Below are 17,610 nucleotides of genomic sequence, written 5' to 3' on the forward strand. Positions count from 1 at the left end.
TAGACTCTAGGGGGGTTTAAAAAAAAAAAAAAAAAAAAAAAAAAAAGTCTGAAGGCAAACCCTGGCAGCATGGCCCTGCTTTAAGGGAAGGTTCTAAACTAGACCCAAACATAAACCCTGAAGTCTAGGGGGGTGCAAGGGCGCCTCCCCACCCAGACACACCTGACAGAAGCACAGGCCAGGGCTTAGGATGTTGTCCATCAAAGTAAGTAGGAAAAGAAAAGGAAAGAATTTAATAAAATAAACCACCACAACAAAAAAACACAACAGCCAGCCCCTCCAACTTCCCGCTCAGGCTCTGGATGTCGCTGCCAATTCTCTCCTCCCTACTCTGTTGACGGTTCTCGGCTTCCAGGATCCCGGGCTCTCTGGCTGGGTCTGGGTTGCAGTTTGTTCTTCTGCTTAAGTGTGGAAGGTCGGGGGTCTCTGGGACGAGCAGCAGCAGAGGCCTTCTGCTGGAGCAAGGGCTGGGTGGTCAGAGGCCCACGCTCCAGGGCATGGGGGCCGTGCTTGGCAGGGAACCCTGGGTCTGCATGGTTTACATTAAACTCCATCATCGTGAGGTGATTAAAAAAAATCTGTCAACCTAGAGATTGCCATGAAGGAAGGCAGTCAAAGATTAGGAGGCTAAGACAGAGGGAAAAGCAAAAACAAAACAGAATGCTCCGCTCAACTTCAGAAGCCCCGGGCGCCACTGCCCGAGCGTGTCACAGTGTCTAGGGTGAGCCGTCCATGTGCCCTTCAGGGGGCCGAAGGAGAGGGCGAGGAGCAGAACCAGCCCCCAAGGTCCGCTTTTCTGCTGGTGTTGGGCAAACTAAAGGCAAAGAAAGGAAGAAAGCCCATGGGAAAGGTCCCCAGTAATAATCCTGGTCCACCTGTGAAGTGGTCCCCCCACGTCGATGAGACTTTGCAGCCAAGATCGGAACTCTCACTTCCGCAGCGCGGCCGGCGCTTACTCGCCCTCTCAGGGAGCAGGGCGTCTTCCCGAGTGGAGGGTGGTGGGGCCAGGCGGGAGGGAGGAGGGAGCCTGTTCTCCACTGGGCCCGGCTCGCACTATTTCCACGTGGCCGACTGGGGGATGGAGCGTGGTGGGATCATGTCCAGGAGGTACTCCCGCTGGCGGTCCACAGCTGAGGAGGTCTTGTGCACCGCCAAGCTCGGGCTGACAAATGCAAGGGCCCCACCTGCAACAGAACAGAGCAACAGGCCACAACAGCCCCAGTCATGGGGAGGCTCCTGGGAGGACCCCAGCCTCAGCTGGGCCCACTGAGCAAAGGTGGTTCAAATACCAGCCTTGAAGCTGAAGAGAATTTAATAACTCAATCGCTTTTACAATGTTCCCAGCCTCTGCCGTGGTAACCTTACACGTGGGGCAATAATCAGAGATTCTGTCATCTACCAGAACTATGAAAACTGAGTTGTTTACTACAGTGCTATACAGAACACTGGAAAACTGCAAACGACTCAACTGTGCAACTGGGCGATCCAGTATGATGCAATACTATGCAGTCATCCCAACTGATCCTGTCCTCAAAGTTTTTAATGATATGGTAACATTCTCTCATTAAAACATTAAGAGGGACACAGAATGCTAAATACAGCATGATCCCTCTGTAAGGCACTTCCTGTTTTTTATTACATATGTGCTGGCATTTACACACGTGTGACATGTAAGTGAAGAGGTGGAGGCGGGGTGGGGAGAAGAAAGTCCCGAAGTGCAGCATTTGTTCTCCTGGGGTCGACAATGGCCACTGCCATTATCTTCTCTTTTTGTATTCTCCAAATTTCCACGATGAACAAGTATCACTTTTTTTTTTTTGGCAGGGGGGGTGGTGGTGGTGGTACTGTGCTGCACGGCTTGCAGGATCTTAGTTCCCCGACCAGGGACTGAACCCAGGCCCCAGCAGTGAAAGCGCCGAGTCCTAACCATTCGACCGCCAGGGAATTCCCCAAGTATCACACACCCACACCCACCCTGCCCCCCACCGCCCCACCAGCCTCCAACCAGCACACTTAGGTTTTGGGCTGGCCTGCAGGAAAGGACTGCCCTAGAGTCTCAGCTGCAGCAGGGACCAGAGCCGCTGTGTTACCCAGAAGTATTTTTGGTGGGTTAATATATTTTGTGGAATAAATGTTCCAAAGTCAAATGCACCACAGAACATTCTCTGCGTATCCAAGGCCAGCACTCCAGAAACCTGCTGCTAGGTCCCGCCCAGAAAGCCACCATCCAGAAACCCAGGGCAACCAGGAGTCCAGGCAGAACTCTTCTGAGAAATGCTGCTCTTAAGCCATGACACTTTCATGTTTAATCCCACATATCGTTGAACACAGCAACTATTTATTCCTTCATATTCTTTCGAACGTTACCCTTAATACGAAGTTTTCACATGGTACTATCACTGTGCATACATGCGTACTCTCATATTTGACTTTTCCCACTTATCTCATGTACTTTCAAATTTCCCAGAAAAGGAACTTCTGACCAGTCTATGAGTTCTTAGCTGTAATCTTAAACATGCTGAACAAAAGTATCTCCGGTTTGTTTACAAATGCTCTCTGCTCTCCAGGAGGGCCAGATTCTTCTGCAGTTGGATGAACTCCCCCGAGCTCACTCTCCTCTAGAAGGCTCTGACATTTGGGCATGTTTATAACTCACGGTCAGCTGCGTGCACGGCCGGCTTCTGTGTTTTGTTTCCACCAACAAGCCAGACTTCCCAGTTCTGACTAGTGAGATGGGATCTCATGATGGTGCCTCTTCTTTCTAGAGCAACCCCGGGGTGGGGGTGAGGAGGGAGATGGGACCCTTGGTCCAATGAGACCTCTCACCCATCTCCTCCTCCCAGCTCTTTGTGCCTACATTTCACTGTCCAATTACTGACGGACACATGACATATTTAACTTTCATCCTAAGGCCAGCACATAAATAATAAAAAAAAGGACAAATGGTATGGGAGATGACCCAAGGACAACCCAGGGAAGGTGGGGCTGTGGCAGACTGGCGAACGACCACCTGAGGGTCTCCACCTCCCCCGGTTGTTCCTCAAATGCCATCTCCTCAGAGGCCTTTGTTGCCTACCTCAGTTGAAATCTCAGCCCCCGCCCAAGGGTCCCCCTCCTCCTGCCTGCTTTCTCATTCTGTTTTGCACTTTGTACCATCTGACCTGTCTAAGCCAGAGGGGGTGGGAAAAGGTGCCCAGAGAGCAGGGAATGAAGGACACTGGGTGAGCAAGAAATGAAGTCAGTGCGCCGCGAAAGGTATCAATACACTGTAACAGCAGAATCAGACATCCTCTATGGCAGGAAGGGAGAGGGGCTGAGTTGGCAAAATGAGCATCTATGCTCACAGGGTCCACTGACGGCATGGGGGTGGGGGGCACTGCCTGAATGGGTTCTGTCCCCCATTTTGGGTCAAGAGCCGAGAGTCTGGGTATAGAGGGTGGAGACAGCGAGGGTGATTAGTATTTATCCAGCCAGGGCTACCACTTGTTCAGGGCATCCTATTTAGTGAACAGAAGAGATGAAGCTGAAGAGTCCGAGGCAGCAGGTCTGCAGGTTCAGGGCCCTTTTGTGCCATTACCTCTGCGTGTGCACATCTTTGTTAAAAATAAGGAAGGGATGGACCCAACCCCAGCAAGGTCCGTACTCCAAGCCCCACGGGGTCTGCCCACCTGTACTCAGGGGCGCCTTCTTCCAGTTGGAGGTGGCGGTGCCCTTGCCAGCGCTCACGGCTCTCTCGGAATGTCTGCCGGTCCTGCTAACGAGGGCTGTGGCCGAGGCTGCATTCTGCAGTTTGGGTGACTGGCTGAACGTGTGCAGGATACCTCGGGGCGTTGTGGCCGAGCCCCGGGACAGCTGGCTGGAGGCCTACAGTGGAGAGAGGGTGCAACAGCTCGTGTGGGGAAGGGGGCAACAGAGGGCAAGATGCTCAGCGCAGCCGCTCCTTGCTCTGGCTGACCTCTTCCCACCCACACGGGATCCCTGAAGTCCAAAATCAGGAGACTAGGTAAGTTACACCGAGGCGGGAGGGTAGGAGGAAGGGAAAGAGAGAGAGACACACACAGACAGACACAGGCAGTGTGACAGTCGGCGAATGATGTGGTCACGGTCTGGGATGTGAGGGCCGGTTGGTGGTTCGGTGCAGGGGGCTCCCGGCACCGCAGTTCTGACCTGTAGCACAGCCCCGTTACTCCAGTCGCGGGCCTCTCCTGAGCGGAACGCCAACTTACGCCGGGGTTTTATGACCTACACAAATGGGGGTTGAAATCGAGGTCAGCACTGTCCAGAGTCTGGCCAAGGGTGACCTAGAGTGACCAAAGGGCAGCAGCTATGGCCGCTTGAGGCCCAGTCCCCACAGGATAGGCATTTCCTGAGGGCAGCGCAGCCACCCACTACATAGGGATCTTGAGAAGATGTGTTTATTAGTGAATTACAAATGACTTCCAAGGACACAAAAAATTGTCAACAGGGAGCTTTGGGTCTATAGGGGGTGGGAAAGCAAAGCATTAAAAAAAAAAAAAAAAAAAAAGCAGCCAAAAAAACTTGATTTCAAACTTGCTTCTCTCCTTAATTTAGCTAGAACATTTCTTGCAAACGCCCCTTTTGTATCTCAATGTGGCTTTGAGAAAAGTCCTTTTAAACAAGAAGTGCTTGTCAGCCGGCACACTGCAAGTGAAAGCTACAAAATCTAAAGAAACTGCAAATTAGTATTTTCACCACCAAACACCACCATTAAATGCAATTTAGACGCACAGTTAACAACCAGGCAGATGATCACCGAGTGTGGGAGAGAATGTCTGAACATCCTGCCTGCTAGCGACAACTCCCTGCCAAGGGAACGAGGCCCCTCTCCTGGAAGGCGAGGCCACCCAGCCCATGCTCCCAGGCCACAGCTCTGGCTCCCATACCAGGACTCTCACCTGCTTCAGCGCAGGGTGTGGGGCGGCAGCAGGCTCGGCCTTGGCCTGAGCGGGGGTGGAGCCCTGCTGTAGGAGGCGCTGCTCGATCTCCTGCTCCTGCTGTAGCGCCTTCACGAAGGCGGCCTTCAGGCGGCTCGTATGCTCCACCTTGAGTGCCTTCTTCTGGTTGGACGCCATGCAGTTCTCGCACATGATGGCGCCGCCCTCCTCCTCCCGCCAGCGGCACGTGAAGTCCGTCTTGCACTGTGCACACATGTAGGGCTCCCGGGACAGCACAACGGCGGCTGACATCCTGCCCGCTGCAGGGAGAAATGGGTGTGCCGCATGTCAGAGGAACAGGAACACCACAGTAGGAGCCCGGACTACCCCCAGGTGGGATATGGATGAGGGCAGAGCAGGGGCAGCACCCTGGGCCATGTGGCTCAACTGGCATCAGGACACCAAAGCCTCAGTCAGTGTTCGTTAGGCAAACACACATTGGGTGCCAACTGTGTGCGGGCACTGGGCCAGCCTCGGGAGGCTTTGCTGGCAGAAGCAAAGCTGAAGCACTTTAGAAAACACTGTGAGTTAGGCACCCTTGATACCAACTCTCAAAGACATCAGTGCTGTCAGCTTGGCTTCTTCCAGTCATCTTTCCTATCCACAGTGCAGACATTTCCAACCCTCCTGTACTGCGTCACCAGTGGAGAGGAGATGGTGACCTCTCGAGGCCCCACCTTGTGGTGACCGGCACCTTTGCTAGTGGGTGAGTTAACGGAGGACTAGTCATCTAGGCGAGTGCTTATGCCGACAGGCACTGTGCCTGGTGCCTTGTGGGTATCAGGGTGTCCAATTCTCACAACAAACTTCTGAGGGGCACCCCCCACCCCACTGTCCTGAGGAAGAAACTGAGGCCAAGGAGCTGAAGTGACCTGTGCACAGTTGGTCAGTGGCAGGGCCAGGACACATACCCAGCTGCCCTGGGAAATGGGAACTCAGTGGCTCCTTGATCAGCTACAGGAGGGGTGACTGGGGAAGCCACAAAAAGCAACTGCTGAGGTGTGGGGTCGATACTTTCTTCAACGTATATATGTTTGCCATCCAATGTGCAGTGAGGGGTACCTTTTGCACTCTGTTCCTATCTTTCTGTGTCCAGCACTCCTGAGTTGAATTGCCTCTTGGCATTATGGACCATGATGCCGAGAGACCCTTAGCCTCCCCATCCCGCCTTGGGCCTGGCCGAGCTGCCCCTAACTGCTGAGGGGCTGTGCAGGATCTGACTCTAGGGCGGGGGGACCTGTCACTCCACAGAGCAGATGGGATGTTGCCTGCCCAAGCTGCCCAAGGCTCAGGGGTCTACACTGGGCCCCCAGCTCCAGGCCCCAGCCCCCAGCTAACATGCTCTGGTAACAAGAGCACTTCTGCTTCCACACATCCAACCCCAGAGGATGGGGTACCTGCTTCCCAAGCAGCTGTGGCCTGCATGACCAGTGCCAGAACAGACACACCAGTGCAGGACTGCACTCAGTGTCCCCCTGTGGCTCTGTGAATTGTCAAGAGACACCTCAAGCAGGACTCAGAGCCTCCTCCCACAGTTAGGTCCTGTTTTTTGACAACAGGAGAGGGAGACTGACCCCTGATGAGAACAAGCGGAGACACACTGGTCTGGGAGAGCGGGTGCCCAGCACAGGCAAGCACAGGACAGACACGCATCGCCTCCTGACTCAGGCCTCCTGCCTGCCTCACTGCACTGGCCTTATAGCAGCTTTTTTGCCAACTTAACCTCATCATAAAGGAGTCATTGAAGGGATCCAGACACATCCAGGCTGTGTCAGAGCCCACATCTCTCCCCACTGGGCCTGGCTCTGGTGCCCCACAGTCCCTCAGGTGGGGTCCACCTGGCCATCCCCTGCCCTGAAAAGGTTACAGCTCTGCCTCCTCCTCAGCTCTGAGCATCTGACGAGCTCACGTGGGGCGGGGATTCATGCTGGCTGCCTAATAAATGCCACCACAAGCTCAATCTAAGGGCAGAAAGTCCTCAGTTCAGCATCTGCTGGAGGCTCCCAAAGGGCCAACCTGACCTCCCACCTTTCAGTATCGTTTTTGCTCACTACCTTATATATACTCTTTTTATTCCTAAAACCTCCTAACATGCAGGTGTGCTTTCCAAACTACTTCCAAGGAGGGTAATAAAATGAGCCTGGCCCGGGCATAGGTGTCCCTCTCCCACTTTGGGGACTAAGAGCACTCAAGGCTCTGCAAAGTTCCACCTTTGCCCGACTCTCAGAAGTGGCCCCATCAGAAAGAAGGCGCCTATGGTACGTTTAAGAAATTATCTAGGGCGGGAGGAAGAAATCAGGAGATTGGGACTGACATGTAAACACTACTATACATAAAACAGATAACTGACAAGGACCTACTGTATAGCACAGAGAACTCTACTCAATATTCTGTAATGACCTATATGGGAACAGAATCTAAAAAAGAGTGGATATATGCATATGTATAACTGATTCACTTTGCTATACTCCTGAAACGAATACAACATTGTAAATCAACTATACTCCAATAAAAATTAATTTTTTAAAAAAAGGAAGAAATTATCTAAACCTCATAGCAAGCAAATAACTAATGATAAGATGTCAGCCACAATGCGCCCTACAGCTGTGGGTACACAGCAGACATGCCAACATGTGCTATGCATGGAAAACAACTTGCATGATGGAAACTTCAGCAGCAAGAGATAAAAACGGCCCCGGGCCCAGGGCCTCCTCACCTTGCGTCTCCAGCAGGTTCTGCACCACCTCCTCCAGGCCGACCAGGTAGATGAATTCGTTGTTGGCAGCGCTGGGTAGGAAGTTCATCTCAGGGGCGGGGGGTTTGGGTGGGGGAATTTCAAGCAGCGTCTTCTCCAGCTGTTTGCGCAGTGCAAGCTTGGCAGCTGCCTGCCGACTGGCTGGAGAATCAGCAGAGGTGACCACGGAGGCCACGCTGGTGGGGGTGGAGTTGGCCTGAGCAGAAGTGGCTGTCGTTCCTTTCAGCGACGCTGGGGAGGGCTTTTGGGAGACAATGACCTGGTCAGGGTGCTTGAGGTGCCCACCCTGAGGAGAGTCCAACCATGGCACCCACAGCCCAGGTCGGCACCATTAGCTACACTAAGTCCTTATAAAAGTAGCTCCAGGGCTTCCCTAGTGGCGCAGTGGTTGAGAGTCCGCCTGCCGATGCAGGGGACACGAGTTCGTGTCCCGGTCCAGGAAGATCCCACATAACATGGAGCGGCTGGGCCCGTGAACCACGGCCACTGAGCCTGCGCGTCCGGAGCCTGTGCTCCGCAACGGGAGAGGCCACAACAGTGAGAGGCCCGCATAACGCAAAAAAAAAAAAAAAAAAAAAGTAACTCCAGGTCAGCACCATTAGCTGTACTAACAAATCCTTATAAAAGTAACTCAGGACTTCACTGGTGGCGCAGTGGTTAAGAATCCGCCTGCCAATGCAGGAGACACGGCTTTGAGCCCTGGTCCGGGAAGATCCCACATGCCACGGAGCAACTGAGCCCGTGAACCACAACTACTGAAGCCCGCGCACCTAGAGCCCGTGCTCCGCAATAAGAGAAGCCACCGCAATAAGCCCATGCACCACAATGAGGAATAGGCCCCGCTCACCGCAACTAGAGAAAGCCCGCGCGCAGCAACGAAGACCCAATGCAGCCAAAAATAAAAAAAATTTTTTTAAGTAAAACGTAACTCAGAGCTGCTTGACATCAACAAGCAACAGGAAAAGCAGCATTAAACTAATTGTTCTATGAGATGACCAATCTTATAAATACACTTGTTGAGGTTTAGCTGATACCCAATTAACTTTAAAACCTGTAATTTGCTACACTTTGCCACCTGAGGACACCCATGAAGCCATCACCATGACAGTGGGTTGCCCCTTGGCAACTGTCCCCCACCCAGGCAGCATGGCAACTGTCCTGTCACTATGGCCTGGCTCTCCTCCCAGCACAGGTCTGGGTGGCCTCCTTCCTCAAAAGGTTGCAAAGGTGGCTCACTGTGGCATCAATGGCATTTCCCTCATGAGCATCTTTGTGTGCCCCTGCACTTCACCTTTCCTGATCCTCACTGCTCCTGCATTATTTATCATCTTCTGGACCCCAGTGGCTCACCCTCCACCATCCCCTTGCTCCAGACCACTTGCCGCCCAACATTATCAAATGCTCTCCCCCAAACTTGGAGCTGACCATGCCAGTGCCCTTAGCTTTGTGGCACTGAGGACACTTCTGGAAATAGAAGGAAAGCTGTGTACACCATCTCCAGGAAAATGCACACACCTGACAACTTGTATGTAACACATCATGGGGCTCAGGGAGCCCAGGATGGTTGCCCAGACCCCACCCATGGGGTCTCCACAGCAGAGCAGAACTCCCCACCATAGAGGATGCCATCATAGCACCTTGGCCTGTCTACTCCAGCCTCTGACCAGCCAGTTCCTCCCTGTCCCTTTTGCAGGCTCCCCTGGCCCCACAGGGAGCACAGCCACAGGATCCACCACTGCCTGCCTGGTTCCCATCTTCATGGCACGAGAACAGGGTATGGCACACGGTAGTAATTTGATCCGAGTTTATGGTGTGGATGAAACTGCCTGCCCAGGACGTCCCCATTTGGGTGGCAAGACTGTACTTGAACCTGACTTTAGAAGAGGCAGGGACGCTGCCCAGAGCCCTGCTGGCCATGATCTTATCTGAGAAAGGTAGGCAAGGATGCACCATGCCAAAGGAGGAAGAGAAGCTAACTTGCACATCAACAAAAGCCCTTGCAAACCCAGTAATTTTATCTGTCAATGAGGATCATGCTTCGGCCTGCCCGCCCCTGGTCCCATCTTCCCCGCTCTGCTGGGTGGCGACAAACCCTCCCCATTTCAGAGGCTCTATAGGGAGGTGAAGGGATGCACGGCTAAGAATAGATGCACTGGCGCTGAAAGGACATTCGCAGACATTCTCCACACGTTTGTGCCTATAGAGGGGGAGGCTGTGGAGTGCTCTGGTGCCCCACCCTGACTGAGCCTTCCTGTATCTCAGCTCAGATCTCCACCCCTCCCACTCTCGGCAGTTATCCACCTCTGCTGGATGGGCAGTTGGCAACATAAGACTCCTGCCCATGACTTTCACGCACCAACTAGCTCCAAGGAGCTACAGTACCACAGTCTGCGGGGCTGGAGTATCCAAGACCTCACCTGGCTCCAAGGAAGGAGGCAAGTCACGCCAAGCCACCCTGGAGACATGACTGGGTCCCAGGACTGTGGGCCATCAGAGGGGCAGCTGCGGGGCACACATATGACCCTCACCTGTGGGATGTTGACGAGCAGACTAGTGTTGGGGACGTTGGTGACGCGGATGAGGCCCTGCTGGATGATCCTCTGTCCCTGAATTTGCACACTGGGCACAGATGCCCGGGGAGCCAGGAGGAGCGGCGGTGGCCCCGTGCTGGAATGTTGTCTGATGTTGTGTATCTGCTGTCAGGGTGAGGTCGGGGGAGACAAGTCAGTGAGAGGGACGACAGAGGGCGCCACAGGGAAAGAGCCCCCAACCTGAGAACTAGGAAGGCTCATTCTCAAGAGGTGGAGGGCTGCCTGGGGCTTCCCTTAAGCCCTCGCTCTGCTTACCTGGGCCCCCCTGACGAGTGGGGGCATGACGACCTGTGAGCTCGCCTGTGGCCCTAACTTCGAGGACGTCTGCTGCCCGCCACGGACCAGGGGTGGTGGGATGACACTGCCAGGCATCCGAGTTGAAGAGGTCTGTCAACAACACCAACCCTCAGATCTTACATGACTTTTTAAACAAACAGGTTTGCTGTTTTTGTAAAAGCACATACTCATTACCCAAAAAAAGGTGGTGGGGGAGGAGGAAGGGCAGGCTGGGATGAAGTGAGAGAGTGGCATGGACATATATGCACTACCAAGTGTAAAACAGATAGCTAGTGGGAAGCGGCCACATAGCACAGGGAGATCAGCTAGGGGCTCTGTGACCACCTAGAGGGGTGGGATAGGGAGGATGGGAGGGAGACGCAAGAGGGAGGGGATTTGAGGATATATGTATACATATAGCTGATTCACTCTGTTATACAGCAGGAAGTAACAGCATTGTAAAGCAATTATACTCCAATAAAGATGTTTAAAAAAAAAGATTAAAGAAAAATTTAAATGTCAAAAAAGAAAGGGTGGTGGCAGAGAAAATAAAAGCTAAAATGCCTATTTATTCAAAACACAAAAGAACCAGGAACAGACTCTGACAAGAGCCACGCCAACCTGGGCTCACTCAGGCTTACTCAGGACTCGGGCCCCACCACAACAAGAGTCCAGCTAACTGGGACCAGTACCACCCGCCTGCTGGTCTGAGCTGGGGGCTCAGGCCTGTTTGAGGGGAGGTGGGCCTCTGGCCTGACCTCTGTCCCATGGTTGGAAGCGGGAGATCTGCCCATCTCACCCTGTGGGCAGAGGAGGCTGCGAGCCGGGCTGGGACAAGGCCCCATTGGGCCCCCCAACTGCCCTCACAGAGTCAGGCTGAAGGGAGCCCAGTCTGCCTAGGACCTTGGTCCTCTCTCCAGTCTCTCTAGGGGTGGTCATGGGAGGGGCCCTCCCAGAGTCTCTGTGATTTGTTTATGATGTCAACAGGGGCCGGGGTTGGGTATGGGAACACAAGGATGCTTTATTTTTTGGGCTCCCACCAGAAGGCCTCTAATCAGAAGGAACGAACAGCCTTTTGCAGAAACTGGATCAGGGCTCCTCAGGAGCATGACGCAGAGGGAACACTGACCTGAAGTGATGGCTTGCCGGAAGGAATGTTCTGGGTGCCCCGTACAAGCGGGGGAGGGGTGGTCACAGAGCTCCCAGTGGAGCCTGCGGGCTGCAAGAGAGCAGGACATGCAGGAGATGAGAGGGCCACCAACCCTGCTCCTCCCACACATAATTCTGACAGAAGAGCACTGCTTTTCTTCCTCTTCAAAAGGCATCAGGCTCTCAAAGGTTCTGCTTCCCGCCTGCCACGTTCCTTGCAGCAGGAATTGACATGTTTGAAACAGATAAAGTGGATTTCCCTGGTGGTCCAGTGGTTAAGACTCCGGGCTCCCAGTGCAGGGGGCCCAGGTTCGATCCCTGGTCAGGGAACAAGATCCCGCATGCCGCACCTAAGAGCCCACATGGCACAACGAAGATCCCGCATGCCGCAACTAAGACCCAGCAGAGCCAGAAAGATAGACAGATAGACAGGTAGGTAGGTAGGTAGGTAGATAGGTAGGTAGATAGATAGATAGACAGACAGACAGATAGGTAGATAGATAAAAATAAATAAACAAACAAAGAACAGATTTTCCAGCACCCTTTACCCCCCCCCCCACCCCGGGGGTGCTTGGCATCACTGTGGTTCAGGTGCCATCTCTGCCCTTCAGGGGACAAAAAAGGCTGGTGGTGGAGGCTGAGGTGAAGGACCCTGGGCTTAGACAGGTTAATCCCAACCCTGGTGAGAAAATGTTGGGTCCAGGCACTTTTTTTATTCTTTTTTCAAAAAAGATCTATTTATTTATTTTTGGCTGCATTGGGTCTTAGCTGCGGCACGCAGGACCTTTGTTGAGGCATGCGGGATCTTTCATTGCGGCACGGGGGCTTCTCTCTAGTTGTGGCATGTAGGTTTTCTCTTCTCTAGTTGTGGCACAAGGGGTCCAGAGTGCGTGGGCTCTGTAGTTTGCAGCACGCAGGGTTGAGGCACGCGAGCTCAGTAGTTGTGGTGCACGGGCCTAGTTGTCCCGCTGCATGTGGGATCTTAGTTCCCCGACCAGGGATCAAACCCACGTCCCCTGTATTGCAAGGAGGATTCTTCACCACTGGACCACTGGGGAAGTCCCAAGGCACTTCTTAAAGTCACATATTCCACCAGAGAAGGGACACTGACAGACTTGGTTCACATCATCAATTCTTAAGCAATCAACAAGGAAACAAGTAATGAGCAGGCTCTGTCCATCAGGATATTAACATGCCAGGCTTGGTCCACTTGTTTACCAGGTGGGGGTGGGGGCTCAAGAAAATCCCCAAGTCAGACCAGTGAGCGTCCGTCCCCCTGTCCTGCTCCCTTAAGGGGACACATGTTCTACACACTGTACTGCCTGAAGTGCATTTACTTTCTGGTTCACTAAGAGTGGTTAGAATATAAGGAAGGGTAGTTTTGTCACCGACCAGGAACCTTCCCAGAATGGGACACCAAAAAAGGACAAAACAAACTTGACCTTGCCTTACATGGTAAGGTGCATTTAGAAGCAGCACAAGGAGCCTGAGGCATCAGGGGAGTTTAACAAGAGTAGAAGCTCTGGGGCCGGGCTATGGTGCACCCTGTGGCATTCAGCAATCTGTCCACAAAACCACAGCGGCCCCTGCTGGCCAGCACATTCATCCACAGGGCCGAAGGCCTTTCTGAAAAGGGGTCTGAGACAGAGCTGTGCTTCCAGCACCGTCAAAGATGCCTGCTCTCCATTTCCTTGATGGAGTCTACAGGGAATGAGGTTTATATACTCAGATCCAGAACATACTAGACCAAAACATACTCTGATATCCTCTAAGCTAAATCCAAAACATGAACTTGAGTCTGCAAATTTCCAATTCAGACCCTGTCCCTACACCCCTGAGGAAACCTGACCCCTCATGACCAGTCTTTCTGGCTCCTGGGGAAGCAGTGGGCCAAGGAAATGACCATGGCTTTCTGTCTCTGGTTCTAAATGGCTCTCACTGACCACTGAGGAGGGAACAGACGTGCACATACCTTCTGGGTGGTAGTTTCCTTTTGTATTTGACTCTGCCGCAACTTTTTCAATAAAACGAGTTTTGCTTCTTCTAATCTTAACTCTTCTTTTAGTTGCTTAATCATCCTTTCTCGTTCTTCAGGACTGCTTTTCTACATGGGCAAGAGAACAAGGGTTGAGGGGGAGGGCTGGGGGCCGGCGAACACAGGCTGTTCCACTGTGAGATGGTTCCCCAGCATGGGGACAAGGCTCACCATGAGGGCCTCAGTGCTGGTCTCCTTCAAGGCATCCTCGGTCAGCCCATTCACCCTCGGGCTCGCAGGCTGCTCGTTGTCAGAGAGTACGATCACGTCGGGCGAAGGGGCTCTCCTCTCGGACTTCATGTCACTGTGGAACAGGAACAGGACTTGCTGGTCTCCTTCAAGGCATCCTCGGTCAGCCCATTCACCCTCGGGCTCGCAGGCTGCTCGTTGTCAGAGAGTACGATCACGTCGGGCGAAGGGGCTCTCCTCTCGGACTTCATGTCACTGTGGAACAGGAACAGTCGCAGGTTACTACCAGAGCGTCCCGACTGCGCTGGACAGCGTCCCCTAGAGCCCCACCCCCACACCCCGCAGATGCCTGGATTCAGACGCAGACACAGCAAGGTGGCAGCAAGCAGGGCTGCCTCACCAGACCTCCCCACCACCTGCCCACCCAGGCTGCCTTTTCTCACCACACTCACCACGGGGCACTCAAATCTGCCAGTTTGCGGCTGAGCCCTTCAAAAGCCGGGACTGTTCTTGGTAACCACTTCTGTGTCCCCCGGGCTGAGGACGCCTACATGTCTGAAGGTGACACAGTCATTTTGAAAAACACCACGGCTCCTATCTCTACGATGTAGCTCAGTACTGAATAAAAATACTGGGTCCTGAATCTTGGGCCTCTTGCTGGGGCTCCTACCTGCCCGTGTTGGAAGCCACCTGATGGGGCGTCCAGCCCCCACGCAAATCAGCCTTTCTTTGCTAAACCCAGACTCGCTAACAGCCCTCATGCCCGTCCCCAGGAGACAGAGGGGCTGATGCACATGTTGCCGGCCTACATTCTAGCTCCCCAGCATGGGGTGTCACCACCTCACAAGGTGGCCAAGGCTGCCTGCTGGATAGTCCTTCCTGGGCTACACGTGGCCTCTTCACCCTGTCAGTGGCAATGTGGCAGTAGTGGCTGCATGTTTTGAAACCGACTGGAACATGGAACACATTTTCTCTCACAGATCTGGGTACTTTCCACCCACCTGATCTGCTCACAAACTAGTTCCCAGCCATCTCTGCCCATTACCCTCTGCCCTCTTACCCCAACCCTACTGCCCAAGTCCCCTAGGACATATATGCACATCTAGTGATGCTGGACTTCTGCTCTGGCATTGCTGACCCCACACGTATGGACCAACGGGTCCCAGAGATGGTGCTTAGCCCCGAACCAAGCAGCTCTGTTTGCTGAGGGCACAACATAAATTTTCCCTTGAGATCTGGCCTCAGCATTTGTGTCGAAGGAATCAAATCCTTCTATCAGCAAGAAAACCAGCCAAGGACTGAATGTGTCCGCTAGGTGGCACTGTGACCCAAAGAACAAACTCGATGAAGTTAACTGGGAGGAACAGCTCAAAGCTGTCCCATTCCTTCCAGCTGAGCGGGCACAGAGTTATAGATGGAGAACTGGTGTTTTAACAGCGCACTGAACCGCCCTTTAGACTCCCAGAGTGAGCTGTGTCTTCAGAGAAGGATGGGCACAGAGGACCAGACACTGCATTCCCTAACTCCCGTAGCCCCTCAACCCGCAGTGTGCTCCTCAGGCCCCTCCTAATCCCACCTCCTAGAGCGGCATGGCTGCAGCACCTCAACAATCCCAGCCCTGATCCAATTTAACCAGCACAGCTGCTGGATGGTCTTCCAGACAAGAGACCAGGAGAGTGAACAAAAAAAAGGCTTCCTTCCATTTCAAGGTATAGAATCCCCTCACTGTGGTTATCACCCCACATTCTAAAGTCCAGAAATTGGCTGGCTGTCTATAAAGTAACCCGGGATGTCTCACTAGGGCCTCATCAAACTAAAAACGAATGCAATTCGGGAACCACCACACTTTCAAGTCTCCGTGTCTCCCTGACTGATAACTCTGCCCAAGATCAACTTTAAAGATGACCTTGGGGGACTTCCCTGGTGGCGCAGTGGTTAAGAATCCGCCTGCCAATGCAGGGGACACGGGTTCGAGCCCTGGTCCGGGAAGATCCCACATGCCGCAGAGCAACTAAGCCCACGCGCCACAATGTAGCCCTCGCTTGCCGCAACTAGAAAAAGCCTGCGCACAGCAACGAAGACCCAATGCAGCCAAAAATAAATAATTTTTTTAAAAGAATGACCCCGGGGCTCCAATTCCGGGTTCTGCGGACACGCACACAGGCACTAAGCAGACACGAGTCTCCAGCGCAGGAGCTGCAGCCGCTGGTCCCAGCCCAGGTGGGTTCCCAGGCGGCTGGCTACACACGGGCAGAGGAGCAGGCCAGGCAGAACCACGTCTGGAGTTACAAACTACAGGCGCTTCCTGAGCAAGAGCACTCTGAGGCAACGGTAACTTACAGGGATTTATCACTTTTTATCATCTCAATGAGGATGTGCACGTCTTCCAAAGGTGAGATGTCTAATAAAGCTCAAATTTGCCTGAGGGAAGAGGGTAGGGTTAGGGACTGGGACCATGTGGAAGCTGAAGCTCCCTGAGATGGCCACTCTGACCACAGCACTCCCAGGTCCCATCTTGGTCTGAGACTAATCAATAACTCGTCCAAGAGATGACATCACCTCCCATCAATGATCACTCAGCATCCCAGCAGCCAGCAGGGAGTGAACTTCCTGTATGCTAATCAGGCCACCAAAAAGTCATGTGACAAAGGCATTTCCCTCTTTGGTCATGTGACCCTTTAACTGTGCCTTCCAACGTGAAAACCATGGCAACAGCCAGTTCTAACCAGTTTGTGACACGCAGCCTTCATTTTGAGAAGTGAGGTAGGGTTCAGGTGCTGTCAGGAAATGGAGGCGCCAGCTCACCCTGGGGCTGCCGGGCTGCAGGCATTTCCTGTGTGGTGCTGGCCGGTTCGATTGTTACAGGGACCTGAGTCACCTCTTCCAAACACAGAAGGGTCACCAGCCCCACTAGTTTCCAAGATGAAAAACTTTCCTAAGTTCAATTTTAAAGCAAAGGTACTTCAAGTCTCTCATTACTTTCCCAGAGGGTTCTTTTAATTCAGGGAAAAGAACACGCATTTCACAAAGGCTCAAAGTTATTGTGGGCATTCTTTTTTTAAAATGTATTTTAAATTATAAAACCATTTAGGCCAGGAGAACAAAGCAGAGGAAATCTAGCCCAACATGCCAGGGGAACAGTTGTAGTGGCCAGGTGTACTGCCTCAATCCAGGGCAGCTGCCTGGGCACCAAGTTTATTCAGAAGCTATATGATTTCAGGGCAAATTCATTAAGCCTATCCTGCCCATCTTGGGAACCCTTATATAAAACATTATGATCAGGGGACTTCCCTGGTGGTCCAGTGGCTAAGACTCCACGCTCCCAATGCAGGGGGGCCGGGTTCAATCCCTGGTTAGGGAACTAGATCCCACATGCTGCAACTAAAGATCCCACACGCTGCAACTGAGACCTGGCGCAGCCAAATTTAAAAAAATTATGGGGCTTCCCTGGTGGCGCAGTGGTTGAGAGTCCTCCTGCCGATGCAGGGGACGCGGGTTCGTGCCCCGGTCCGGGAGGATCCCACATGCCGCGGAGCGGCTGGGCCCGTGAGCCATGGCCGCTGAGCCTGCACGTCCGGAGCCTGTGCTCCGCAACGGGAGAGGCCACAACAGTGAGAGGCCCGCGTGCCGCAAAAAAAAAAAAAAAAAAAAAAACTGTCA

The 17,610-nt window shown here is 53.1% G+C and overlaps 1 protein-coding gene across 7 annotated transcripts in view; it reads right to left on the minus strand.

Moving 5' to 3' along the window:
• Positions 1-214: 214 nt before the first annotated feature.
• GATAD2A (GATA zinc finger domain containing 2A) overlaps positions 215-17,610 on the minus strand; it is a 37,827-nt gene continuing 20,431 nt past the window's right edge. Inside the window, exons 1-11 of one of the 7 annotated variants that reach the window (XM_028485803.2) lie at positions 13,933-14,065; positions 13,699-13,830; positions 11,707-11,796; positions 10,557-10,688; positions 10,239-10,406; positions 7,672-7,951; positions 4,917-5,215; positions 4,168-4,242; positions 3,669-3,864; positions 2,657-2,761; positions 215-1,184 (exon numbers count right to left, since the gene is read on the minus strand). In XM_028485803.2, coding sequence (XP_028341604.1) covers positions 1,054-1,184; positions 2,657-2,761; positions 3,669-3,864; positions 4,168-4,242; positions 4,917-5,215; positions 7,672-7,951; positions 10,239-10,406; positions 10,557-10,688; positions 11,707-11,796; positions 13,699-13,830; positions 13,933-14,061 — 1,737 coding nt within the window. In that variant the 5' untranslated portion in view covers positions 14,062-14,065 and the 3' untranslated portion in view covers positions 215-1,053. Of the gene's footprint in view, positions 1,185-2,656; positions 2,762-3,668; positions 3,865-4,057; positions 4,243-4,916; positions 5,216-7,671; positions 7,952-10,238; positions 10,407-10,556; positions 10,689-11,706; positions 11,797-13,698; positions 13,831-13,932; positions 14,066-17,610 lie in introns of those variants that run through there. The other 6 variants (XM_028485802.2, XM_028485805.2, XM_028485804.2 and 3 more) reach the window with 6 other exon arrangements.

This window comes from Physeter macrocephalus, unplaced genomic scaffold (genome assembly GCF_002837175.3).
Source record: "Physeter macrocephalus isolate SW-GA unplaced genomic scaffold, ASM283717v5 random_622, whole genome shotgun sequence".
Classification (NCBI taxonomy): Eukaryota; Metazoa; Chordata; class Mammalia; order Artiodactyla; family Physeteridae; genus Physeter; species Physeter macrocephalus.